Source organism: Neodiprion fabricii, chromosome 5 (assembly GCF_021155785.1).
Source record: "Neodiprion fabricii isolate iyNeoFabr1 chromosome 5, iyNeoFabr1.1, whole genome shotgun sequence".
Lineage (NCBI taxonomy): Eukaryota > Metazoa > Arthropoda > Insecta > Hymenoptera > Diprionidae > Neodiprion > Neodiprion fabricii.
This window is the reverse complement of record NC_060243.1, coordinates 3,270,454-3,295,525: the sequence shown is the minus strand read 5'-3', so window position 1 is coordinate 3,295,525 and position 25,072 is coordinate 3,270,454. Positions and strand designations below refer to the sequence as shown.

At 39.7% G+C, this 25,072-nt stretch overlaps 5 protein-coding genes across 12 annotated transcripts; 3 read left to right on the top strand and 2 right to left on the bottom strand.

Moving 5' to 3' along the window:
• Positions 1–215: 215 nt before the first annotated feature.
• LOC124182102 (zinc finger protein 222-like) lies at positions 216–10,044 on the top strand. Of its 3 annotated transcripts, none has more exons than XM_046568918.1 (7): positions 216–592; positions 6,316–6,432; positions 6,525–7,970; positions 8,056–8,340; positions 8,435–8,665; positions 8,754–8,935; positions 9,300–10,044. In XM_046568918.1, the coding sequence occupies exons 1-7, from the start codon at positions 437–439 to the stop codon at positions 9,796–9,798; spliced, it is 2,916 nt and encodes a 971-aa protein (XP_046424874.1). In that variant the 5' UTR covers positions 216–436; the 3' UTR covers positions 9,799–10,044. The 3 variants fall into 3 exon arrangements, with proteins under 3 accessions (XP_046424874.1, XP_046424876.1, XP_046424875.1); XM_046568919.1 differs by lacking the exon at positions 216–592 and adding an exon at positions 4,275–6,196; XM_046568920.1 differs by lacking the exons at positions 6,316–6,432; positions 6,525–7,970; positions 8,056–8,340; ... (1 more) ...; positions 8,754–8,935; positions 9,300–10,044 and adding exons at positions 1,711–1,854; positions 2,386–6,185 and having other exon boundaries at positions 220–592.
• A 684-nt stretch (positions 10,045–10,728) lies between these two features.
• On the top strand, positions 10,729–13,411 carry LOC124182111 (sulfotransferase 1C4). The gene is made up of 6 exons (XM_046568942.1): positions 10,729–11,296; positions 11,394–11,493; positions 11,590–11,785; positions 12,398–12,524; positions 12,786–12,880; positions 12,952–13,411. Exons 1-6 carry the CDS (start codon positions 11,089–11,091, stop codon positions 13,261–13,263), a joined length of 1,038 nt encoding a protein of 345 aa, XP_046424898.1. The 5' UTR covers positions 10,729–11,088; the 3' UTR covers positions 13,264–13,411.
• On the bottom strand, positions 13,315–15,022 carry LOC124182112 (GTPase Era, mitochondrial). The gene is made up of 3 exons (XM_046568943.1): positions 14,395–15,022; positions 13,882–14,316; positions 13,315–13,802 (listed from the first exon to the last, which is right to left on the bottom strand). The coding sequence occupies exons 1-3, from the start codon at positions 14,629–14,631 to the stop codon at positions 13,443–13,445; spliced, it is 1,032 nt and encodes a 343-aa protein (XP_046424899.1). The 5' UTR covers positions 14,632–15,022; the 3' UTR covers positions 13,315–13,442.
• Positions 15,023–15,352: 330 nt separating this feature from the next.
• LOC124182109 (lissencephaly-1 homolog) lies at positions 15,353–22,415 on the top strand. 4 transcript variants are annotated; one of them, XM_046568939.1, is made up of 8 exons: positions 15,353–15,509; positions 17,445–17,604; positions 18,852–19,005; positions 19,097–19,303; positions 19,487–19,750; positions 19,872–20,018; positions 20,120–20,468; positions 20,591–22,415. In XM_046568939.1, exons 2-8 carry the CDS (start codon positions 17,567–17,569, stop codon positions 20,662–20,664), a joined length of 1,233 nt encoding a protein of 410 aa, XP_046424895.1. In that variant the 5' UTR covers positions 15,353–15,509; positions 17,445–17,566; the 3' UTR covers positions 20,665–22,415. The 4 variants fall into 4 exon arrangements, 3 of the variants coding, with proteins under 3 accessions (XP_046424895.1, XP_046424896.1, XP_046424894.1); XM_046568940.1 differs by having other exon boundaries at positions 15,387–15,509; positions 17,347–17,604; XR_006870696.1 differs by lacking the exons at positions 15,353–15,509; positions 17,445–17,604 and adding an exon at positions 18,716–18,774 and having other exon boundaries at positions 20,591–20,729; positions 21,588–22,415.
• Positions 21,111–24,063, bottom strand: LOC124182113 (exosome complex component RRP40). Of its 3 annotated transcripts, none has more exons than XM_046568945.1 (3): positions 24,047–24,063; positions 23,533–23,728; positions 21,111–23,247 (listed from the first exon to the last, which is right to left on the bottom strand). In XM_046568945.1, the coding sequence occupies exons 2-3, from the start codon at positions 23,721–23,723 to the stop codon at positions 22,728–22,730; spliced, it is 711 nt and encodes a 236-aa protein (XP_046424901.1). In that variant the 5' UTR covers positions 23,724–23,728; positions 24,047–24,063; the 3' UTR covers positions 21,111–22,727. The 3 variants fall into 3 exon arrangements, with proteins under 3 accessions (XP_046424901.1, XP_046424900.1, XP_046424902.1); XM_046568944.1 differs by lacking the exon at positions 24,047–24,063 and adding an exon at positions 23,813–23,957; XM_046568946.1 differs by lacking the exon at positions 24,047–24,063 and having other exon boundaries at positions 21,111–23,181; positions 23,533–23,967.
• Positions 24,064–25,072: the final 1,009 nt, after the last annotated feature.

Sequence of the window (25,072 nt, the reverse complement as noted above, 5' to 3'; positions counted from 1 at the left end):
CCTCTGCCTCTATCCTAGGGAGTTTTTAGCGCTGTCAGATAATGTATTACTCAAGTTATTACTAGATTTTCAGTACCATGTATTGTCGATAAGAAGCGCTCTTTAAACCATAGAGCATATACGATTCACCCCCACGGTTCACAATTCTGTCCTAGAACCTGATTGGCTGACCCTCCTCACCCCCATCCCTACGCGAAGCGCGTTGACCGTGCAAAAGAGTGCAGTCTGCCGCAGCGAGTCGGCAATAGGCACGATTATTTTTTACGCGTTATTTCCTTTTTTTTTTTTAGTTTAAAAATAGTGCGTGTAACGATAATTTTTCCAGTGTTTAGTAATGGCAGGTTTAGGTATTGATGGTTTACTTTGATGTCATCGGTTCTCTTCCTGATGATTTTTCAACATTTCTCGGGTTCTCAAGTAGTCTGAACGGTGCCCCATGTCGGCGTACACAACAACGAAAATGGCGTTGGAAGAGGAGGCGCAGATCTGCAGGCTTTGCGGGCAGTGCGAGAGCATTTACATTGACGTATTTGGCGAGGAAGGGACCAAGAGATATCTGGGCTTGAAGATTCACACGAAAATCAACATTTTGGTAATTGTATACCTCAATTCACATTTGATTACGCACACTCACTGCCCGGAGTCCAATGTTGTTGTCGGCTGGTCAAAACCGTCGAAGGCGGCGTTCGATCAATTACCCACGTGGATGGTCCTTGGTTTAAATGGCTTTTTTCCCTACACCGAAATCATCAAGAAAATTGAACCACGATGATACTCGATTTCATTGATAATGATTTCATTGATAAGGATATCCGAAGACTAAGGTCCGATTGCCCCCCAACCATTTTGCGTAAAACTAGTATAAACATATTGCATGTTTTTGTTTTTTCTTAAAGTATCCGAATCTAGCCGTTAAGGTATAAATAGAATGATTTATTAAACGTTGTGATGATGCCTTTCAAGTCTGCGACTAGTTGTGAAAATTGTAAAACATAGCCTCTGTGTGATGTGAGAATTGTTGAAACTATTTCATAATCTGACACATACCATGTGTGTCGCAGCAGGTACGTCTTTTGTTTGTAGCTGTAAGCTTAGACTTTAATCCTGTAAACTTTTATTGTTTTCAATAGAGTATAGAGCGGTAGGCTTTTAAAATATTACGTCGCTCATCTGTACTGTTTCATTTGAGAAGTTTGTTTTTTTTATCGTCAACCTGATTAGATATTTCGAAATGTGTCTATAGGTTTTTCAACCGCACGCCACATGCACATGTCTTCTTGAATTTGAAGTATTTTATTTCAGTTGAACCATCTGTCCTTTATTGTGTGAATTTATGTGTAATACATGGATACGGCAGTATTCTCTGAGAAAAAAGATCATGTATGCTATACGTTTATCGAGTTGATGCAGAGTATCGAGTAATACAAGACACATTAAGTTCCGAAAGTTTACTTGTTTACTCTTTTCCTTTATAAATTATTATAAAACTATTAGAACAGCACGAAACACAACAAAAGATACTGAAATAAATTGTTTTCGTAAGTTTTGTTTTGTCTCCTTGTCAACAAAATGAATATATTATGTTGGTTCTCATATTATTACTTCTATCCTCTAAAACATTATTCATCGACTGTTTAAGTCTTTTATTATTACTCGGTTTTTGTTTATTCGCTGTATGCCTAAGCCTTAGAATTTTTGTTTGAATCGCAGATAGATGAGAGGGACCCGCTGCCCAAGGCGATCTGCGTACAGTGCCTGGGCAAGCTGGAATTCGTTTGCGATTTTCAGGAGGAATGCCTTCGCACCCAACAACTGTTGCGCGATCGTTTCAATTGGCCATCTCCCACTGACGTTGTAAGTCATATATATTGTTTTCACTGTAACACTAGCTAAATCCCCATAGCTCTGCCGCTCTATTACTCTATATCTGATACAATTGATTGCAAGTACACGTTCTGCTTGGATGTTTTTCTCTCCGTGTGAAATGGACTCGTGGTATATTTTATATATTTTCTACTTTTGTTTTTGATTTCAACTTACAATGGAATTAAAAAACATTTCTAACCATGTGCCTTTCACACTGGGGCTTTCTGCTCAATGTTGCCAAATCAGGAGCATCAAAGATTGACGTATTTCACTTTATAGTATAGTGCCAAGAAATATTTCTATTTATTCCAGATGAAGGATTTATCTTTGCTTTTCTGCTTCAATTCCTGTGCGTGGCAACATTGATTAGCTTGCTGAGTCCAAAACAAACGGTGCCTGCAAATAAATAGTCTTCGAGTTTTTGTGTAAAACCTCATAAATTTTCATTATGTACACATCTTTCTGTGGGTACTTCGAGCACCTCAGTGTCCTCGTACGTTTAATTTGCTCTGTCTGCAGGATGAAGTGAAAAACGACCAAACTCCGTCTTGTCCTCCAATGAACAACAATAACGTCGACAAAAACCAAAATCCCCCAGGTGAAGATGCCGTTTCCAAAGACTGCAATCAAAGTCTACCTTTGGATGGCCAAATTTCACCTATCGTTGAAGGCACTGGTATATCAATTGACCCAGATTCGGTTGAAACGTCAGTCACAAATCTGCCTATAAAGCAACCTCAAGTTGATATTTTGGTGGATTTAACGGAAAAAACAGCAACAACAAATACAACTCAATGCGATAATTTGCAAAATACTCAACAGCCAATTAGTAAAAGTAACAGTAGTAGTAGTAGTCGTAGTAGTAATAGTAATAATAATAATAGCAGCAGCAGTGGTACAAATAACGATACACCTGGATTTGACATAAATGAAGTCTGTCAGAATGCACCAATTGCAAATAGGCTACGAAGCCACGGCAATAACACAGAAAATATTGGCTCAGTGGCCTGTCAGAATTCAGAGGTGTCTGAGCCATCCCAGGAGCATGGTGATATGATACAGATTCCCACTTCTGCCTTGAACAAGGTTCTTACAACTGTTGCTAATTCAGAGAATATGCAAGTCACGGTCAAAGAATCTACAGGTATGAATGGTTGCAATGAGGACATTAACTTCATTATTGAGTTGCGGCACAAACAAAAAACCGACTGTGTTACCGTCCTGGCCAAGGTGTTTCCTGATCAGGGCTCGTGCATGGTAGATCGTGGGGCTATAGTGAAACTCCTTGAAAATCAGAACGGCTCAGAGATTCGTGCTATTGTTGACAAAGTATTCAATCGAACGAACTCTAAGGAGGATGAAGATGGGGACGTTGAGGCACGGCTACTAGCTGGACGAAATCCAGAAGACCTCTTCCGCATGGACGGAGAAGAAATTAGCGTGGATGAAAACATTGAGCAGACAATTGTGGACAAGCGATCGCGCTACATTTGTCGGCTTTGCCGAAAGAAATACAGCCGCAAGGACAAGTGTATCGTTCATGTCAAAACTCATCTCGGGATAAAACAATACTTGTGTACCCTCTGCCCAGCTAAATTTGTCTGCAAGTCTGACGTTCTGAAGCATATCAGGTCCACCCACACAAATCCAAGGCCCTTCCAATGTCCCAAGTGCCCAAGGAGATTGCGGTCTAAATTCGACCTCACAGAACATGAGAATGTACACCAAGGCATAAAGCCATATGCATGTGACGAATGCGGCCTTCGATATCACCATAAAGTTTCACTACAAATGCATGCCAAGTCTCACCTACCCTCCCAGAATCTTGCGTGTGAGTACTGTGGCAATGTGTTTCCGTTTCGCACGAGACTGCTGAGCCACATAGCCAGCGTTCATATGAAGAATCGCCGAAATTTCCGATGCCACTTCTGTTACAATTTGTACTCTAGCTTATCCGTACTAAATGACCATATCAAGTCCAGCCATGCTGCAACCCATGTCTGCGAAGTTTGCGGCAAAGAGTTCAAAGTAAAGTCGAAGTACAAGAGTCACGTGCTTCAGCACAAAAATCCAAGGCCGTTCAGTTGCCCCGTTTGCAATAATAAATACGCTTCTAGGACATTTTTGAGTGAGCATCTATCGAAACATCAGGGCCTTCGTAAACATGTATGCCAGAAGTGTGGTGCAACTTTTGCTCAGGCAAGTCATCTGGCTGCCCACAGACACGTCCACGGAGAGAAAAAGTACCCTTGTCCTGATTGCGGACGACGTTTCAACCGGCAAGATAACATGAAGGTGCATAGGAAACGGCACTTTAAGTCTACAAGCGCCAAGCCAAAGGATAAGCAAAAGGGAACCAAGGCTGCTGCTAAGGACAATGTTGATCCTGCAATTCCAATTGAAAAATAGTTTAAACATGGATTTTCCTTTGGTTGTACACTAAAGTGCCAAGCAAACAGTTCTTATCTTTATTCCTGTTTTGCCCTTTAAGTTTATACCCAGAAATTTGGGCTAACTGTAGGAAAGATTGACTGTGGGGCAAAAAATTCCAATGAAATTATGCAGACTGGAAAAAAGGTTGATAGATATCTTTGGCAAATCATAAGTCGCGACTAAAAATCTGTAGGGCTTCCAAGGTGAGATGTCACAAACATGTGACATATGAAAAATTCTCAAAAATTTGATGTAAAGTACAGGTTTGAAATTTGTAACGTTTATGTAACAATGTGTTTTTCGGAAAAATCGTTATTTCGTAACTTCAATACTGACTGAAATTCAGTAAACCTTACTGAAACAGTACATACGGATTCTGAAAACTCAGCACCTTCAAAGCCATTGTAAAGATGGAAGTCAGTGATTTATTTATTTTTTACTAATAATTCGTTATGTCAACGTTACTAATTTCAAATTTATTGTAAAATAAAACAATTTTCCACTGTTTATCTAACTAATTTAAATGAAATTTGAAGAGGGATGTATAAGACTACTTTTGTGACTTTTATACTGAGATAGTAATGAGCGAATATATATTTTTGAAAATTCTACATTTAGAATTAACTTTAAGAAAGTTCCAAACCGTATGAGATAAATATTATACAGTAATCATTGTTTTAGGAAAGTATTTGCGTTAAACTTCCAGAGCTGGTGTCAAAAAGATTAAAATCTTTTGCTATAAACAGTGCAATTAATACATCTGCATTGATTATTTGATGTTCAGGTTCACAGGAGATTTATGATAATCAATTGAATATGTATGCAGGTGCCTTTAACTTAAGAAAACGGCCTGGCTGTTGGTTTGTGAAAACATTCATGTAATTGAAAACGAGTAAACAGCATCAACTTTATACTAATTTATATTAACTAAAAGAAAATTTGATGCATTTCTCATGCGATCTAGCAAAAAATGGGTAACTCCTTATCAAAGTAGTATTTATGGACGAATCGGCTAAGGTCGATTATTAAGAGAGAGCTGAAGTCACTATATTATGATTTTCTTTTAAATAACCTTCAGCAATTTGCAATACCGTAGCATCAAATATTTATATTCATTTCGATAAAGAAACAATTTTGTGTTATTTAATATTGAATATAAAAGTTCTGCATGTGTTTGACCATTGACATAAGCGGTTAAAGAAATGTAAACACGGAAAGCAACGAATTCATACAAATTAATTTTTCAATCGAACTTTGAATAAAACCGTAATACGTTGTCTTTGCCGAACTAAATAGAAGTAATTAATTATGCTACAGCTATTTTTTTGAAGATTATGTTAGTAAAAAACAATCCGTACTCATTGTCAGTTCAGCTTCCAATTATTGTTAACAACATGAAAAAATTTTGACATGAACATTTTTTTTAAATATCTATTTGAGTTACCAAATCAGAATGTTTATCTGAAACCATTAACACTATGTGTTGAATTAAGAAATAGCAAAGTACCTCTGAAAAAAACATCTGTTCTATTTGATAAGATCATGAATAAAGAATGATATTTTGAAACACCGAAAATATCGTTTACAATCATAATATAGGCATGGGTTAACCATTTTCCACGACCCGAGAAAAAAGTAAAGTTCACGTGGTATTAAGCTAAAACGACATACTCGAATTGCTTTACAATCTAATCACCAAAAAACGTAATCCATCCACATATCCATCCTTGAATAGATTGCACTTCTAGAATAATAAGCTGAATACCATCTGGATGTTAGTTAGCTCGCAGCTTACCTATATCTTAAGCTAAACGAATCTTTTTCTTTGATGATTTATAAAGGGAAAATCAAAAAGAAATACAATTAGTAAAGGAAGCGTAATTATCTAATTTATTATGTAAGTATATTCAATTACCCCACAAGAAATTCTATGAACCCTGATATTTATTTGATATCTTTATTATACTATTCAACTTATTTGTATAACTGATTTCAACTCGGATTTTATTTTTGTAGATCAAGGAGGATGATGGATTGACACAGAAAGTTTGCATGCGGTGCATAGGCACCCTGGAATTTGTTAGCGATTTTCACACCAAATGTCATGAAACACAACAACAACTTTTACAAGCTGTAAGTTTATATAGTATATTTTTAACATTCCCTTAGATAGTTACATATTATTTATGTCAATTAACTGAACCACACAAATTTTCCAATTTCAGAAAGAACGAACAAAAAAATTGACCGAGCGTGATGTTAAAGTAGATTCAGAAGTGGATAAAGAAAATATTTTGCCGAACAATAGCTTGATTAGATCTAATGGAGCTGAATTAAAAGTCTTGCCTACCACAGAAGATGTAAAGTTCGAAGGAAACAGACCCTTCGAACAAATTTTTGAATATCACAACAAACAGTCTTTACCAAGAAAGAGCAGTCGCATTCAGAAGAAAAAATTAAACAAAGTCAAGATACTTAAAGAGGAGAACAAGGTTTTTGAACGTGCGACCGGCTCTTTGGAAAATATTGGCAATTTAAGGGAGAACGGAGTAATGGAAATTTCAGAGTGTCAAAATCAGAGAACTTTGCCTAATAAAACACGTAAAGCAGCATTGGCCCGGAGCCGTAATTCTAAAACAATAAAAACGCATGGAAAAAGTTGCAATGGTCTTGGCCAAGGAGGCGCTACACTCACCCATAGTGACAAACGAAAAATAGGGCGGAAAAACTGTGGTAATAGGAAAATGCAAAAAAATGAAAGCAAAAATCTAGCATGTTCAACTTCGTGGAAGAACAATTTGATGGAAAGAGGTGTCAGAGGTACAGGTAGAGCTGTACAGGGGATTATTAAATTCGATGGTAAATGTTCCAAGCATAATTCTCGAAATGAGAATAATTCCAAGAAATTCGATGAGCAGCTTACAACTTTCACTGAGGATAAAATTAACGAATCTAACAATGTACCAAATATGCTAAAAGGTGAGAGTTCAAATTGGACAATGAATCGAAGTGAGAAATTTGTGAAATTACGAGCTTGTGCTATAATGTCAATCACACAATGTTCTTCAAGAGAAGTAGGCGCAGAATCAGTTGAGAAAAGTCCCCAACCTGGCGAGGAGGCTGGAGAAATACAATCCTGGAAGTATGATGCAACGAAAGAATGGGCAGGTGACGATATTTCAAAAATTGAATCTGTACAAAATGTCGGGCGTGAAACGAATTCCACAGCAGCTTTGCTGGTGAGAAACTCAGTGATCAAATTGGTAAAGGATGTTCAAACAAATAGAGGTGATGAATTTGCATCGACATTACTAACAGTGGTAGGTTCGTCAAACGATGAAATAAATTGTCAAAGAAACGAGTCGAAGATCATTGACGCACCATTGTCTTTAATAGATTCATTGAAGGACGATGGTTCGCAAGAATTAAATAAGCATAGTAAACGAAATGTTACTAGTTGTCAGGATAGACGAAAAAAGTCTGAGGGTCGATTTGGTAAACTTACCGAACTGATAACAAACGAGCAGAAGGAGATCATAGAAACTCTGTATACTGTGAACATGGGTGTAGTCAATGACGAGAAGGTTCACAAAAATATAAAGATTTTAGATAAAGTGAGAGTAACGTGTTCAATATGTGGAAAGATATATTCAAGAATGGACAAATGCCAGGTAAATGACTACTTCTTTTTTGCTAACTTGTGCAGCATCTAGATGTAACTGGAAAATTTTTACAATACTGTAACAAATCCAACAGGTGCATGTTTGGGGTCACCTAAACATGAAGCCGTATTGTTGCAAATCGTGCGACTTTGTTACACTAACAGTGAGCAACATTCGCTGCCACATAAGAAAACGTCATTTAAAGATTAAACCGTTCCACTGCAATCTATGTGAGAAAAGTTACGGCACTGCAGTCTTGCTAGAGGAACACATTAATTCTCATACGGGTGCAAAACCTTACAAATGCAAAATTTGCGACTTCGCCACTTCCAACAGGCAGGTGCTGAGCTATCACAAAACTACCCATAAACCCGCGAAAGTGAGTATATGACGTAATACTTGATATAACCTATGCTCCTGAACTTGGGAAAAGCTTTGTGTCATGTACTATAAGTTACATTCATATTTTACAGGATATATCCTGTGAGGTTTGTGGCAAGAAGTTTTTCTCAAATTGCAGAATGCGAGCACACATGATTGTGCACAAAAAAGATAGGAGTCTGATATGCAAGCTTTGCTCCACATATCTTTGCAATGCAGAGGCCCTCAAAAAGCATTACGACAAGGTTCACTCGCGGGATTACATCTGCAGTGTTTGCGGTATACGAACCAAGTCGAAAAAAGCTTTAACCAACCATGAAAAAGTAATTTCCGTAGTTTTTATATGTACATGCTCACACAATGAACAAAATGAATAGAAATAAATTTACCAGGACCGTTGTGAAATCACAGGTACATTCAGCAGCTAAATACAGGTGTCCACTTTGTTCAAACGTCTACAAAAGTAAACATATGCTGAAGGAGCATATTCTTAAACATCAAGGAATTCGAAAGTACAAATGCGAATTGTGCCAGAAGTCTTTTGGCCAACAATCCCACATCTCTGCTCATATGAGCGTGCATATGGGTAAAAGGTGAATTTGTCAAGAAATATTTCAGTTACTTCCAAAATTTTATTTCCCCTTTTACAATAATATCTTAGGTTTGGTAGTAGAATGCTTTCAATTTGTTTGCAAGCAAAGAATATTTACAAGTCCTCTGTTGTTTGTAATAATTAAATGAACAAGGACAAATAAAAAGCTGCTTTATTAAACCTTGGGACTGATCCCCTTAGGTGATGCACAATACTGTTGAGGATTTACATATTCATGAGCATACATGTATACATATATCTAACAACAAGTATTGTACAAATAAGCGAAAATTGAAAAATTGAACCTAATGTTTTTTCGGACCATCCTATACTTAAAATGAGTATTGTTCAACGGTTTCTTTCAGATATCCATGTCCTGGCTGCAGTAAACTCTTCAACCGTAAAGACAATATGAGAATCCATACACGACGCTGTAAGGTATTCAATTCTAATCCGGAAATGAAGAATGTGTGGATGGATCAAATGGATGCTACCAGTTCTTGTGTAACGAATACCAAATCCGTCTCTGCATCAGAAGCGCCCGCCATACCAGCTACTACAACACAAGCGTCTACTTATTCAAAGCCTGATGAAAAAATTGAGACTAACTTAGGAATGACGAAGATAAACTTACCGGGCACGACTGATGATTCTACATCTTTTAAATCGACCTCGGACCTACGAGATTCACGTAACTTTATACGTGACCAAGGCATTGGGGAATTCAAATCCGACAAGGATGGAAAAGTTCTACGACTGGGTGAAGTAGAAGTATTCCCACTGCCAAATACCAACATAATCGCTTTTCAGAATGAGGGTAATATGGTTATTACCGAGAATGTACTGAGACCCGAATGTTTTTAGTTCCTATGAGGTCCAAGTTATCAACTGTTTGTTTTATTCCTCTCTTTAATTGATAATTCAAATTGCAGTTTGAATACAACCTTGCCGGCGTTTTATATTTTCGAGTCGTGAACTAATCACGTGACTTCTTAGCGTGATGATGTCTAAATCTCCAGCTTGTAAACTGTCCATATATTGTAACTAAAAGACTGATTTACCCTGAGACTGTAACTGAAAGTTCCTAAATAAAGTTAATTTTTTTACATAGTTTTTTAGCGCTATTTTTGTACTGTCTTCTACGACTTAATTGAGATTGAAAATTCTTTGATTTGAAGAATTGCCAAACATCGGTTGCTGAAATCTTCGCAATGGAAACCCGACAAATTTTGAAAAAAAATCCGCGGAATTACTCTCACATAGTATAACAAAACCCCAAAAAGAAAAACGTCGAAGGTGTCGAGGTTTAGAGGGCGGACGATATGAGCTGGATCCACCCATACATGCGTTATAATAATAATGAAAGTATCCAAGAAAATGCGAAAATCTATTTGAGATAATGGCAGGAAGTCTCGACAGCCTTGGTGCATCTAATAGCCACGCAATAATCTCAGTTTAGAAACTAAACATATATATTACAATATAATTATATATTCCGGTTATATTATTATGTGTACATTTCCGTTAGTAGTGTTGTGTGTATCAAGCGCACCTCAGTCTTGTCAAACATCCGTTTCCTCCTCAACCGCACTCTCTACAGCCTGAATCGAATGGACGGAAATTCCGATGGGTAGAAGAGAGAATGTTTTCGAAATGATGCTAATAATGACAAAATCATATTGCGCGTACGACGACAAATGGAAGGCCCCACTTTTGCTGGTAGCGAAAGTAAAAATTTCTTTGTGGTGAAAGTAGCTTATTGACCCGAATCCAACACCAACTTCACCGTCAAATTTCAGTAGTATCGTTTGTGGATCCTTCAAGTTCGCATCACTGTTAAAAAATCGAGAAATTCAACCGTGAATAAAACCAATTGTAGCAACGAACTGATTTAGTTTGCATTTTGATCGAACAATTACGAGTGTAAACTCTGCGAAGAATTCCCTCACATCCATTCTGCGTTTATTACCATCACATGAACCTGGTTTTCGCGAAATTAAAAGGTTCGACATTTAACACTCGAGAGTTGAAGCCCGGGTTTTAAGCTAAAATGAAAGTCGCATAAAGCATCGTCTTTATTCTTACACAGACCGGGAATAGTGAAGAACGGTTCGCTCAGCCTGTGTCGCGCGTTTAACTACGTACATTTAAAAAATGAGTCTCGAGCCGCCCGCGTATCGGCGTTTAGACCCAGAAAAGAGCGAAAAAATGCTGAAGTTGTTTCTTGGCGAAAGAACTGGATGGGTTCAAGTCGGCGAGAAGAAGTGGATTTTTCCGCAACAATACGTCGAGCAAGGAAAACATTTCTACAACTTCAAAGCTCGACCGAACGACACTTGGGTCATCTCCTTCCCAAGATCAGGTATTCCGTTTCTTCCCTGCAAAAAGCGATTCGTCATGATCGCAGGAAACTACTAGACCGTAAACACTGTTAATCAACCATTTGAATTGTCGATCAGGTACCACCTGGACCCAGGAATTAGTGTGGTTGATATCTAACGACTTGGACTTCGAGACAGCGCGAAAAGTGGATCTCACGACAAGATTCCCGTTCTTAGAGTAAGCCAACTCGTTCTCCTTTTTCCTCTACACATACTTCGTTTGAGGTAGCTGCAGAGTGCAAATTGAGACTAATTCGTAGTTGTTTTCTTTCAGGCTAAGCCTATGCGCGCATCCCGAAGTGATCGAGGAGCTCGTCGATGCGGTAAAAGATGATCCGGTAATGGTAGCGCGTTGTAGGCAAGTCGCGGTGCCTGGGTACGAATTCTTCAAAAACGCACCCTCCCCGAGATTCATCAAGTCACATTTCCCCTTCAGTTTGCTGCCCGGCCTCCTCGACGTCGGATGCAAGGCAAGTTACGTGATAATCGTTATATAGGGCGTGAAAAATTATTAGTCCCCGTTTTACCAGATAATTCCCCAAGTCGAGATCGGTAATGATCCTGAAAGATATTCCATCGCAAAATTGATCTGCATGTCGATGTTCAAGTTCAGATGTCATGAGTATATTTTACAATGTTAAGATCGTTTGAATTACTCGTGCCCGTCAGCGATGTCGGTGCTGATGTTCGTTGGGTTTCTCATGAACAAGAGATTCGTAAATCCGTTTGCGCAACTGACAGATGACGAAAGTTTACTAAATAATTTAAAAATTCGGTGAAGTGTCGAGTTGTAATTTTTTCCTAATATTATCGAATTTCTTGTATGTTCAAAGACAGTTTTCTATAAAAACGAGTGGTTTGCGATCCATGGTTCCTTAGAGACTGGTTCTCCTCGGCGAGTAGAACATTTTCGTATCGTAAAATTTTTTCACCTCATTTGACCTTGATCATCAAGATCAAGATCAATATCGCCAGGGCATATCTTTCAGGATCTTCGAAACGGCGACATACATTCTCTTACACCATGTACTCAATCAGTCGAAATCGCTGACTTCAATCTTGTTGAAATATTGTAAGTGCAGGTTCTCTACGTTGCCAGGAATCCAAAGGACGTTGCAGTTTCCTGGTTTCATTTGAACAGGCTCTTCAAAACCCAGGGGTACATTGGTGACTTCCCAGCGTTTTGGGAGTGCTTCAGAAACGATTTAAGTGAGTTTCAAAATAATAGCGACTCTGCTCTGCGAAGAAGACATACATGTAATATTATGGACAAATACGAGTTAATGCAACGTGTATTTACCGTTAGCTCGGGCGTTAAGCACGTCATGGTGTTGTGATTTGTATGCATTAAAAGTTTGACACTTTCTCACAGTCGTCAATCACTCTCTTTGCGTTTTGGAAAATTCTCCAGGAACTCCAAGAAAAAACTGCCAAGTCATTAAGCTTTTACCGTTGACTTTCACTTTTTAGCAACGTGGTCACCATACTGGGAACATTTGAAGGAAGCTTGGGCATTGAGGACACACCCGAATTTGCTTTTCCTTTTTTACGAGGATATGAACATGGTATGTTTTATAATTGAGCAGTGCTCCACATCCACATATACGGATGATTAACTACGATTTCACCGTTGTAGGATTTACCCGGAACCATTGTGAAGGTTGCCAAATTCTTGCACAAAAGCCTGACTAGGGAACAGATATTCAATCTGGTTGATTACTTGGACTTCAATAGTTTTCGGCAAATTTCAACCGTAAACGGGACAGAATTGAAAGAATGCGGCGTTATAGCAAATACGAGTTTCATACGGAAAGGACAGACTGGAGGATGGATAGATACATTTACACCCGAGCTCGAGGCAGATGCGGACGAGTGGATAGCGAAAAATCTCAAGGACACGGATTTCACTTTCCCGAATTTCAATAATAATAATATTATAAGTATGTAACGGCCGATTGTACAATGAGCAGTTGGAGAGGAAAAAATTGGTGCCACGAAATCGAAATCGAATCATACGCAGTTGGTAGACTTTATTGAACTACCAAGGAGTGTACAAGGAGATATAAAAGAATAATTGATACTTTACTATTACTATATACACGCTGATGCTATCATGTAATTGTATACTTAAGTTACTCTTTTTGGCTGGAAAACCAATCTTACTCTGACGGTCTGTTGAAGATTCTTACTTAGTGTTTGTTCTACCTTTTCAGCCATATATCTCAACTTGCTTTTCAGTTTGCGAAGAATTAGCTTGTACAATCGCTCACTGGGACATTCGATCAGAACAAAAGTATTGATGCTTCCATCCTCGCAAACGTTGTAATATTCCATCTGAATGTTGAGGTTGTATGGGATTTCTGCTGGAAGAACATCTAGGAGGCTGGCACGTACAATACGTATAATCATTTCTTCTGGTTTTTGATCAGTTAAAGTATCTTTTTCGTAGTCCCAGTCTCGAGGTTTTGCCGAAACAAGGAGGTATTCCTAATTTCCAGCATGAAATTAATCAATGTTGAATGAAATAATCTATGGAATCATAGGATTTTAATAATTAATTACTTACCCTTAAATCCGACACTCCGTCCCCATTCAATGCAGACAACATAAAGATATCTGCAAAGTTTTGCCATCCATTTTCACCAGTTAAGTGATTAACAAATTCTAACAACCTTCGTTTATTCTTTATCTGATCAACTTTGTTCATTAATAATAAAGTTGGCGTATCAGAATCCAAGGTCTTCAACAGGTTTAGTACTTCTGGAAGTATCTCTTGTCTAAGTCTGGATCTGGATACATCGTGGAGAACACCTACAACATCTACCTGTTTTAGGGCGACTTCAGGGTCACTTTGGAAGCTACTCTCCAAGTTGTGACGTTTGACTTCTTGGGTCGTGACGACACCAGGCGTATCTACAAATACCAACTCTGTGGTGTCTGTGTGTAGGACGGCACGGCATGCCATACGGGTCGTGTGCTTCCTCATTGACGAGGCACATACCTGGTTTACAGAGGAGAGGTTAGCGACAGCAACAAATTTAATTGGTCTTTTTATGCAACTTCAACGCTTTCCTTGTACCTGATGATGGATTAGCTGGTTGATAAGAGTACTCTTCCCCGCGTTCGGTAGCCCCAATATCGCGATTCTCAAAGATTTGAATTCTTCCCTACGTACGTTGCTGAAATCATCGTCCGCTGAAACCGGGGCATCATATTTCTCAAGTCGTTCGGCGCTGTATAACCTAGCTGCTTGTACAGGGGTGCTCCGTCTACTCGACGTTATAACTCGAATCGAGCATCTCCGGAACAAGAACATTTGGATCTCGGTGAGTCACTTATTTATAACAGTCTTTATACTGACCAAGCAACGGTGTAAATTGGATTACAAAGCTCACAAATCACCAAAAATCTCAGCATGTTTTGCTATTCGTACGTGTATGTATGAACGTAACGCGCCTACACGTCGCTGCCGTCGGACCGGCACGCATGACTGGTGAATGACGATCAACAGTGCAGATGACAAGTCGCTAGAGATCAGTGGACAAAGGTATTTGCAGAGATTTACGGGACCGAAAAACATCTTATCCAATAGTACTTTCATAATGAGTCTAATGACCAAATGCATTCGTTAATCGTATTTCCGAAAGGAGTTGTTGAAAACAGTATTTTAGAAACATCTGCGAAGAATCGATTTAAACGGCGACGAGAAGATGGCGCGCGATACGCGGAAACGCTTCTGGAATTCGTCCGCTTCGGGGGCCTGGATCATATACTACTGAGGTAGTTTCGCGTGTCAGATAGTGTATCGGAGGAGTGAGAGAGAAAGGTACATGTGAGTTACAATCTGTCTCTTTTGCTCTACACCTGATTGGCCGATACGTTTCCTCTCAGCCAATAAAATGCCGAGTGAGAGAGATGGAGTAGTTCTGATGTATGTCTCACACTCTCATCACTTCAGCTGCATTTTTCCCGAGGTCGATGGGATGGGTAGCTCCCTCCGGTAGTATATGCTCTAACTTCGGGGGTGAGTAAGAGGAAAGATGGCGCATGCGCCCTGAGGCGCCCCGCGCCACCTTGCGAGTAGTCTGGTCTGTGGAAGTGATCGTGAAAAGCTTCTGAACGTTTGTGTATCCCGGTTGTCGAGTGATTTTCAGTAGTTCGAAAGCGTTCTGACGCCGAATTGTCGTGATTACTGTGAGTATTGACCAGCCAGTTTGACACAGCATACATTTAGCGGTAGTTTTAGTCGAATATATGCGATAATCCGTAACGTTTTCATCGCCAGACGTCAACGGGTCCTATCAAAATGGCCGTGGTCTGCGTATGTACAACAAAACGGTTCTTTAATTTTCCTCGCGATTATATTCACACGAATTTACTTCCAAATCGCAACCGTTGAGATTTATTACCTCCGGGCAAAAGGGCTGAAAGAAAATTATCTCCCCGTCTCTCCCCGCGCCCCCGATCGGCTGTCAGAGGTTTGCGAACAAAGTTTCACGTCTCTCTTCTTGGAATTGATTTTTTCGCCAAGCTATGGCTTGCGCGGTACGTTGGAATTGCGATGACCGTCTATCGAAAACGTGTTACCGAACTCTTGGTCCGTAGTTCTGTCGATCCAGATCAATTCCGCGTTCGCAAAGACTCTCGCTTCACATCCATTATCGATCCGAAACGTCGAATCGGAGTATGTATGCGTTTTAATTTTGACAGCGTATAGCCTGCCCTCCCTCCCTCCCCATCGCGACCTGAGATCAGCTGTTAGTGCTGTCAACGTGCGCGTCTCGCGGTTCGTCACCAACGCTATGTTACCATGTTTTTTGTCGCTTGCAAAAATCTTTTAAATTTCTGCGCAGCATCAATCACACCGCGGGATATCTCTCATCGAGTTACAGGCTCTTCGATCAAAGAAATCCTCCCTCATTAGTGGAACGTAATATTTTTACGTTATTCCTCGGTATGTATGTATGTATGTATGTACCTCTAAAAATTCTCCCGCGAATGATTATAACAAGTGTGCGATAATAGCGTCATCGAAACAGTTGTAAACAATGAAAGGATATTGTTTCGTGTCGCGATTTGCTCGCCATTTTTTAAAAATTATTTCTCCTCTACCACGTGAAATGAATCATAGATAATTCGCAAGCTGCTGATAGTAGCCGCTTCTCGCTTCAAGAATCAGCTCCTTTTCCGACCGCGGTGCCGATTGTTTCCAGCGCATCCGATGTTGTCGGATAGGTATTGATTGTCGCGTGGCATGCGGGGGCGACGACTAGGCGCCCGTCTTCGGAGACTGCGACTTATCAAGGTCTCCAAATTTCAATGTTTACTCGAGAATTTACGATTTCCGCATACGTCCACGTCAGGTTTTCAATTTGCGTCTCGTGCATCTTTGGCATCGATTTTGCACGCCGTCTTGTCAAGTGTATAAAAAATTATGGTATACAAAAACCAAGATTTTTCGTTGGTGAAAATTGTGTCCGGTCCTCCTTTGTGAGACATTTTTTCACAATTTATAACTTCATATTACGCACTTACGAATGCCTGCCTTCAGCACGTGGGCATTGGACATAAGATATAATGGTCGCGCTTCCGAGGCTTGAGAAAAGTTAAACGGCACGCACACGTGCGAAACGTGTGCCAGCAGTACAGAAATCGTTCCGTTCGCTGCTAAAATTCTTGCGTGACGTAAGAAGAATCGGTGACGCCGAATAGCGCTTTCGTCCCACCTTCCCGGTTACTCTACTCATTCGGTTTTAATTTATGAATTGACGGCGATGGTCGATAGTCTGATGGTGGTCGAGGACACGAGATACAGGTGAAAGTATCAATGGATATTATTTTAGGTGTGTATAAAATGAACTGCGTGGTTCAAGTTGAATTGCACGGCTAATGCCGGGTGTAATTTACGCGGCGTGCGTCGTTCGCGCTCTTATTGGATTGGTCGTTAAATATATTTACACCTGTTAAACAATCAAACGAGCGATACAAATTGATTACTTCGAATTGAAAACTTATACCATCATCGCTCTAGGAGAAGAACCGAAAAACGGACGACGTGACAGAGTTGCAAGAGGGGGGACGCTGTGATTTTCTCAGTACAACCGACGCTACTTCATTATCTGCTTGCAGATGATGACGTCCGCGGCAGAGTACTGAGTCGAGGCTGGAGGAGCCCCGAAGCTTGCGGTGAGGTCCTTGAAGCCCAGATCTGCACCCGAGTTACTAAGGATTATCCAGGTCATCCGAGGATCATGAAAATGGTCTTGTCTCAACGTCAGCGGGAGGAGTTGTAAGTCTCTATGTATTTCGGTATCTCGCTGGAGCGGTTTTTCTAGTCATCATTCGTCTGTTCATCCAGTAGGCGGCTACGCGTTATTATTCAGTCGTGCGCGGGCGTCACGGAGGGATGCGATCCTGAAAGGGATCAATAACACGCTCCCCTTCATCCCTCTGCCGTCGCTCGCGCCGACGCCGGCCGCGTGTCCGCGTGGTGGCTTTCGACCCGCCCACCCTGACTGACGTCACCCTCAACCTTTCCTGCCGGTGCTTACCGCCTATAGACCGGAATTATACTACGATACTTGGCTTGCTCATTGATGCTGCAGGATTTAAAGAAAGATCGATTGTGAAGGCACTAGGCGGTGTTTTTCGCCGCACTCCTAAGGGTTTCGAAGCATGTAGGAACACGACGGAAAATCAAATAATTCGGGAAACGCGCGTTCAAGTAGAAGTTTGTAATTATCTCGATTTTGATTCCATCTCTTCGGGAATTCATCAACCTTTGTTAATCCCGTCAGAATTTTCTCACTTTCATTTCACGCGTATCTATAGTACATTTCTGTTATCGTCAATGTATTTTACGTTACACACGGTTCGAAGTATCGATGTATTTTCGACGATTCGTTCAGAACTCGACCCCTTACCCAACTTAGGTTTGAAATTAGGGTTTTGGTATAAGAGAATTGTCCTTTTTACCGTTTGGTATGATAGACAGGAGTTTTGCATCCTGTATGGTTTCAGATTTTGCCAATCGATTGAAATATTCAACTTTTTTTTACTCAAATTTTAAATATACTGTGTAATGAAATGTAAGGAAATTTCTATTCCGCGAAATCCTTCCATTCATAAAATTTACTTGTGCCGAGCTCAAAACTGGAATTATCACCAAGTATACAATACACATTATCAGAAAGTATAACATTTCTGTTACGAAATTATACTTTTCCAAAAAATATCCGCTACTCACAAAAAATGCATTCACGTAGATTGTTTTGAGAAGAGAACTGAACTTTTTGCTATACATAGACAAAAGTTACAGATTCTCCATGCTTATGTTGCTCATAAAACACTTCAATAATGTTGATTGAAAATTCACTTGAAATACCCCAGTCCTTTTCAACAACCTACTAGACTAGATGGTGGAAATTGCCAATTCATTGCATGAGTATATGCTCTACAGGTACGATAAAAAGTTTACTGTGATTTATATGGAACAAGATAAGTTGTTAAATGAATAAAAAATCATTTACGTTGCAGAAACAAGGCGATTGCAGACTATCTGAGTAGCAACGGATATCAAGATGCCCTGGAAGCGTTCAAGAAGGAAGCTGACATGCCTGGTGAGGTGGAGCGGAAATACGGTGGGTTGCTCGAGAAGAAGTGGACTTCAGTCATAAGACTACAAAAAAAGGTATGCATGTCATACCCATTCACATCAATTGGATACCTTGGGTCATGCATGTTACATGATAAAATCCACCAATGTTATTTCATATTTATAGGTCATGGAACTCGAGTCGAAACTATCAGAGGCAGAAAAAGAATTTATTGAGGGAGCGCCTACTAGGGGTAAGAGATCACCGACCGAATGGATTCCGAGGCCACCTGAAAAGTTCTGTCTCTCTGGGCATAGGGCGCCTGTAAACAGAGTAATTTTCCACCCAGTATTCAGCCTTATGGTTTCTGCCAGTGAAGACGCCACGCTAAAGGTGAGTTTCAATACAATTTAACATGGCATGTGCAAGTAGGATGTCCTTGATCATTCTTGGCTAACAATACCGTGTAAAATTGTCACATGTAAACATATTTGATTATGAACCTCCTCAATTGTACAACTCCCACGTGTATATCTCATGTATACCCGCAGAATTTGAATTATTAATATTCCCTAGGTCTGGGATTTCGAAAGCGGAGAATTTGAGCGAACACTCAAAGGCCACACGGACAGTGTTCAAGATATTGCATTCGATACTACTGGAAAGCTCTTGGTATCCTGCAGCGCTGACATGTCAATCAAGCTGTGGGACTTTCAACAGTCATTTGCCTGCATCAAGACGATGCACGGGCATGACCACAACGTTAGTTCGGTAGCATTCATGCCGCAAGGAGACTTTATTGTCAGCGCGTCACGGGACAAGACCATAAAAATGTGGGAGGTAAGGAGTAGGGTGCAAAATTCACACTGAAAAGCAGTTACGGTATTTCTCTTGATATTTCTTTTGGAGAAAAGATTGTATGTGACGAACGATTTAATATCACCAATTTGTTTGGTCATAGGTTGCTACTGGTTATTGTGTAAAAACGCTTGCGGGGCACAGGGAATGGGTCCGTATGGCACGGGTGAGTCCTTGCGGCGAACTGATTGCAAGCTGCTCAAACGACCAGACTGTCAGGGTATGGCACGTTGCAACTAAAGAAACCAAGGTACTAAAAATGCTCCTTAATTATACCCTCCATTAATTTTTATCCAGTAAATAATCAATCCTATGAATAACATGATATAAACTATACTTGGTTCCTTACAGGTCGAACTGAGGGATCACGATCATGTTGTGGAATGTATCGCGTGGGCCCCGGAAACATCGCGTGGAGCGATCAACGCTGCAGCTGGAGCAGACAATAAGGGGGCACACGAGGGACCCTTCCTGGCATCTGGATCCCGAGACAAGACAATACGCGTGTGGGACGTTGGGGCTGGGGTATGTCTATTCACTCTCCAAGGGCATGATAACTGGGTACGTGGAATAGTGTTCCACCCAGGTGGTAAATATATAGTCAGTGCATCAGACGATAAGACGCTGCGGGTATGGGACACCCGCAACAAACGGTCAATGAAGACGCTTGAGGCACACATGCACTTCTGCACGTCTGTTGGTGAGTTTTTTGGTTTTCTCTACTTTTTAATTAAATACTCGAGGGAATATTGCAATAAGTGGGCTAGCCCTTCAGCCGCTATGAGAATGGAGGCATGATATACATCATTTTTTGTATTGTAGATTTTCACAAGAGCCATCCATACGTGGTAAGCGGTAGCGTGGATCAGACGGTAAAGGTTTGGGAATGCCGCTAGTCACCCAGTTTCTGAAATTACTGAAACTTAACAAAAGTCCAGTTCCATATGGGGATGGCACAGAAGTAAGCTGCTGAAAAGCTATCGTACATACTATTATAAAAACACATAAGCATATACGATTAAGAGATCCTTAATTAATTTATAATAAAGTATAATAAATTAGTAATTGTAATAATATTGTTTAACAGTAATAAAGTATTCAAATTAAAGGGCTACAAACGGCTTTAAGAGGCTTCTGAAGAGGTATCGTATGCCATAAGAAAATAGAGAAATTTATCGTGTACAATGATATTGTTGTAAGAAAAAAATGTTTCAAGAGACAAGCAGACTCGATTGGTTCGCTAAATTGTAAGTTCCAGATTAGTGGCGCAATAAATAGGTCTATCGGTCAAGTAACGAAATGTAAAGCCCTTTGACTGCTTTCGATATTTTTGCGATCAAGCTTTGAATAAATTTATCACGCCGTGATACAATATATTATTGGATATACAGACCACGATTATCTTAATGCACTCCTGAGAAAAATTTCATTCATTTCAGTCCGTTTTGCGGGAAGAGTTTCCGCCTGACAGTTATTTGAAACGTGAAGTAAGGTTTCAGAGTCTCTTGTTGAGGCCTCTTGAGCTTGATGATAAAATTATGAAATGATAATTATTAGAGCCAGTTTTGACTTCAGTTAATACCAGATTGAATCAAATTCTTTACAACATATCGCTTGTTCGACGTGATTTTCTATCTTCATATTTTTGTCGTGGATGCAAAACATGTTATCGATTGATAGAATAAATTGCATGCAAGATACAGTAGCCTCGTTGAATAAGTAAATATTATCTAGAGCTTGATCGTTGATCGATCATCATTAACGGACGTTAATGACTATACCATATATACACTTCTAAAATCCTTCACCCTGTAATTAGCTTGACAGTTTCTTCTGGAACATCGATTATTGTCCAAACGCAAGTCTTCATCCAAAACCTAAGCTCGAGAAGTTCTGAAGTTGACCTGGCTCTACTATTTACGTAACGCTATTACTTTATTTATATACATACACGTATAATATACTATTGCTATGCTATACTATTCTACTACACATTGAATATTAACCATTAATCTACCTTATACCCTATTGTGACTACTGTACTCAAATTATCTATTTCATCACACTAAAAAATTGAACAAAATTTTAACAACCCAGTATACATATACTTTGATTACAATAATTGCCCAGCAATGAGAAATCGTTATGATTATATTAATTTGAATTAGAAAATTGCGGTAATATAATAATATTCTTTACCAATAACGTTTTGATCTATGGTCAAGCGTAACGTTGGACTGGCTGCTATTACTCAAATGATTTTTGACGTTAAATTCTTCGCGTTCTTACCAAGATTTAATTTCTCAATTTCGGTGGAAAGTTTGTTGGAATTTGTAACGTCAACTTTTTTTCAATGCTGGACAAACTTCTTGACGTGCATTATTAACGTAATATTACTATATACAGTAAATTAATAGCAAATTACCAATAAAATTTGTGAAATTGAAAAATATTGATTACACTTGTGTATGGAGATCATAATTTCTGTAGCTTAACAATGAATGGGGTGTGAAACGAAGTATACTAGGATACTAAGTAGGATAGTTATAATATGAGTAGGAACACTTGGAATACGTGTAGAAATTAGAGCACACACATACGACTTGCAACCAAATAGACGTGATGAATAATAATTAATTTTAAAATAGTAACCACTCAATATTGTACCCTGCCCATCTACTTTCCTTGTTTACGTCCTTTGTCTTCATCTTCTCAAACGATGATGGTATTAAAGTATTATATTCTTTAATAAAAAATTGTCTCCAAAAACTACATTCTAACTTACAGAGTATTCTTTCTCACTATCTTTTGCCGACTGTTGTGTGCTCTATTGCTTTCAATAAATCTAAGTAGTTTATCACTTATATCGAAGGAAGATTTTATTGCAAAAAAAAGCATGTTTCATAAAATACTTAAAATATCTGGATGTACACCAAGGATTGTGGAATTAGTCGTTATCTTAGCTTATTCGGAGTAAATTACGGGCGATACTCGAACACAAGGCTGGCATTTCTGTTGGTGGGGTGTTTTCCGCAGCTAAAATAGCATTGCAAGCCGCTATTGTCTCGTGGACCGATCTGGCCTTCATCCAGATCTTTCCATTCATACCTATGGCGATTTCGTAGGCCTGTTCTTTGGCAAGCAATGTCAATAGCTGACAACTTGGGTGAAGCAATTTCCTCGCCAAACTAAGGGAACAATCAAACAGCATCCCATCTGGACTTAAGACACCTAACTTGCCCTTCTTCCCATGAGAATCGACACATATCAACTCCGGTTCCATGCCTTTGCTAGCCACCAGTAGCTTGGCAAAAATCACGTCACCTACGACAATGTCAGGTCGATTCTTTTTTGTTGCTCCTTCAAAAGCCAAGTAGGATAGAGATGCCAGTTCCCCTGCCCCGATGTCAACTCTGTAAATATCCCCAGCCTTCTGCGTCACTATTCCAACAACATTCTCCCCTCTGTTCGGGACGTACCTGTAATGAAATAAATTGTTATTTAGAACATATCGAAACAGATGTTTCCACAAAGAAGCATAATGTTGCTAAGTAAAAGGTAAACAGGCTCGAAATACAATTGTGGTAATTTATTCTAAAAATATCAGTTAATCGATATCGAAGCGAAAAGGAACAGCAACGAAGAAAATTCCTTGAATCAGGCAAGAATATTATTTATTGATCAAATGATATGATAAACGTGCATCAGCTTACGTTATTGCTGAGTTGGACAGACCAATACATAGAACATTTCATATTATTAACCTTTTCTGATAGCTATCCACGTAAAATATAGCTGGTTTTCGCCTCTTCAGTACACCAGCTTTGGTGACAAGGACGCGGTCGCAGTCGCGACGCAGTCCAGGACCAAGAATCACTCGCTCTTTTTCACTTGATTTCATTATTTCTGCCGCGACATCGCCAGGAACCACAACATCCTTAATATTTACTTCCATTCTGACTGCAAGAGGTAATGGTATAAGCGTGGGAGCCTCGTCTGTGTCGTCTTTGAGAGTAATTTAGAGGCTATGTTTACTATCTTAACCAGATCGATCAATGTAATCTCACGGGTAGACGGTGAAACTTTGGGTTGAAACGTGCCTGACAGAGTTGTGTATAAGCCTTGCGTACCAGACCTAACTAGCTCAACATAACCTGTTCGGACTGCGCTCAATCGATTCTTCGCGCAAAATGACAGAGACCGTGCTCAAAAAAATTGATTTCACCATTTGTTGAAATCGGCAATATTATCATCAAATATGCAAAGGGTTAGCCTCACTTTTTTCCTCATTTTTTGACCGAAAAATTGATGGTCTTGGATTCGATTTGTATGACCCTTTCCTGACTAATTGGACCCCGAGGAACTCGGAAAACGCAGCGGAAAGAGCGTGGGACCAACAGGAGAGAAACTACGGAGGAAAAAGCACCTGCTGAAAAGTGGCAAAAATACAGGTTCTCGTTTTTTGGCTGTAACTTCTGATGCGTTGAGCGCAGCGTCCTGGGACTGCGCTCAATCGATTTCTCTCGCAAAATTACGTCGGATTAGTGTCAGAAAGAATTTATTCCAGCACTTTTCAAAATCGCGAAAATTTTCGCCAAAAATACATAGGGTTTAACCTTCCTTTTTTTTTGACCGAAAAATTTTTCGTCTGAGAATTGATTTGTATGACCCTTTCCCGACCAATTGGACCCCCAGGAACTCAGAAATTGTGGCGAAAAGAGCGTGGGACCAACAGGTGAGAAACTACGGAGGAAAAAGCACCTGCTGAAAAGTGGCAAAAATACGGGTTCTCGTTTTTTGGCTGTAACTTCTGATGCGTTGATCGCAGCGTCCTGGGACTGCGCTCAATCGATTTCTCTCGCAAAATTACGTCGGATTAGTGTCAGAGAGAATTTATTCCAGCACTTTTCAAAATCGCGAAAATTTTCGCCAAAAATACAAAGGGGTTAACCTTCCTTTTTTTTTGACCGAAAAATTTTTCGTCTTAGAATTGATTTGTATGACCCTTTCCCGACCAATTGGACCCCCAGGAACTCGGAAATTGTGGCGAAAAGAGCGTGGGACCAACAGGAGAGAAACTACGGAGGAAAAAGCACCTGCTGAAAAGTGGCAAAAATACAGGTTCTCGTTTTTTGGCTGTAACTTCTGATGCGTTGATCGCAGCGTCCTGGGACTGCGCTCAATCGATTTCTCTCGCAAAATTACGTCGGATTAGTGTCAGAAAGAATTTATTCCAGCACTTTTCAAAATCGCGAAAATTTTCGCCAAAAATACAAAGGGGTTAACCTTCCTTTTTTTTTGACC

Coding starts and splice junctions, on each gene's coding strand:
- LOC124182102 (XM_046568918.1), top strand. CDS start 437: ATGTCGGCGTACACAACAACGAAAATGGCGTTGGAAGAGGAGGCGCAG. Junction 8,341..8,434: donor CTACCCATAAACCCGCGAAA/GTGAGTATATGA, acceptor CATATTTTACAG/GATATATCCTGTGAGGTTTG. Junction 8,936..9,299: donor AGCGTGCATATGGGTAAAAG/GTGAATTTGTCA, acceptor GGTTTCTTTCAG/ATATCCATGTCCTGGCTGCA.
- LOC124182111 (XM_046568942.1), top strand. CDS start 11,089: ATGAGTCTCGAGCCGCCCGCGTATCGGCGTTTAGACCCAGAAAAGAGC. Junction 12,525..12,785: donor GTGCTTCAGAAACGATTTAA/GTGAGTTTCAAA, acceptor TTCACTTTTTAG/CAACGTGGTCACCATACTGG. Junction 12,881..12,951: donor TTTACGAGGATATGAACATG/GTATGTTTTATA, acceptor TCACCGTTGTAG/GATTTACCCGGAACCATTGT.
- LOC124182112 (XM_046568943.1), bottom strand. CDS start 14,631: ATGTTCTTGTTCCGGAGATGCTCGATTCGAGTTATAACGTCGAGTAGA. Junction 14,317..14,394: donor ACCAGCTAATCCATCATCAG/GTACAAGGAAAG, acceptor TCTGTAAACCAG/GTATGTGCCTCGTCAATGAG. Junction 13,803..13,881: donor ACGGAGTGTCGGATTTAAGG/GTAAGTAATTAA, acceptor GCTGGAAATTAG/GAATACCTCCTTGTTTCGGC.
- LOC124182109 (XM_046568938.1), top strand. CDS start 18,731: ATGGTGGAAATTGCCAATTCATTGCATGAGTATATGCTCTACAG. Junction 19,006..19,096: donor TCATAAGACTACAAAAAAAG/GTATGCATGTCA, acceptor TCATATTTATAG/GTCATGGAACTCGAGTCGAA. Junction 20,019..20,119: donor TTGCAACTAAAGAAACCAAG/GTACTAAAAATG, acceptor GGTTCCTTACAG/GTCGAACTGAGGGATCACGA.
- LOC124182113 (XM_046568945.1), bottom strand. CDS start 23,723: ATGGAAGTAAATATTAAGGATGTTGTGGTTCCTGGCGATGTCGCGGCA. Junction 23,248..23,532: donor GTGGATAGCTATCAGAAAAG/GTTAATAATATG, acceptor ATTTCATTACAG/GTACGTCCCGAACAGAGGGG.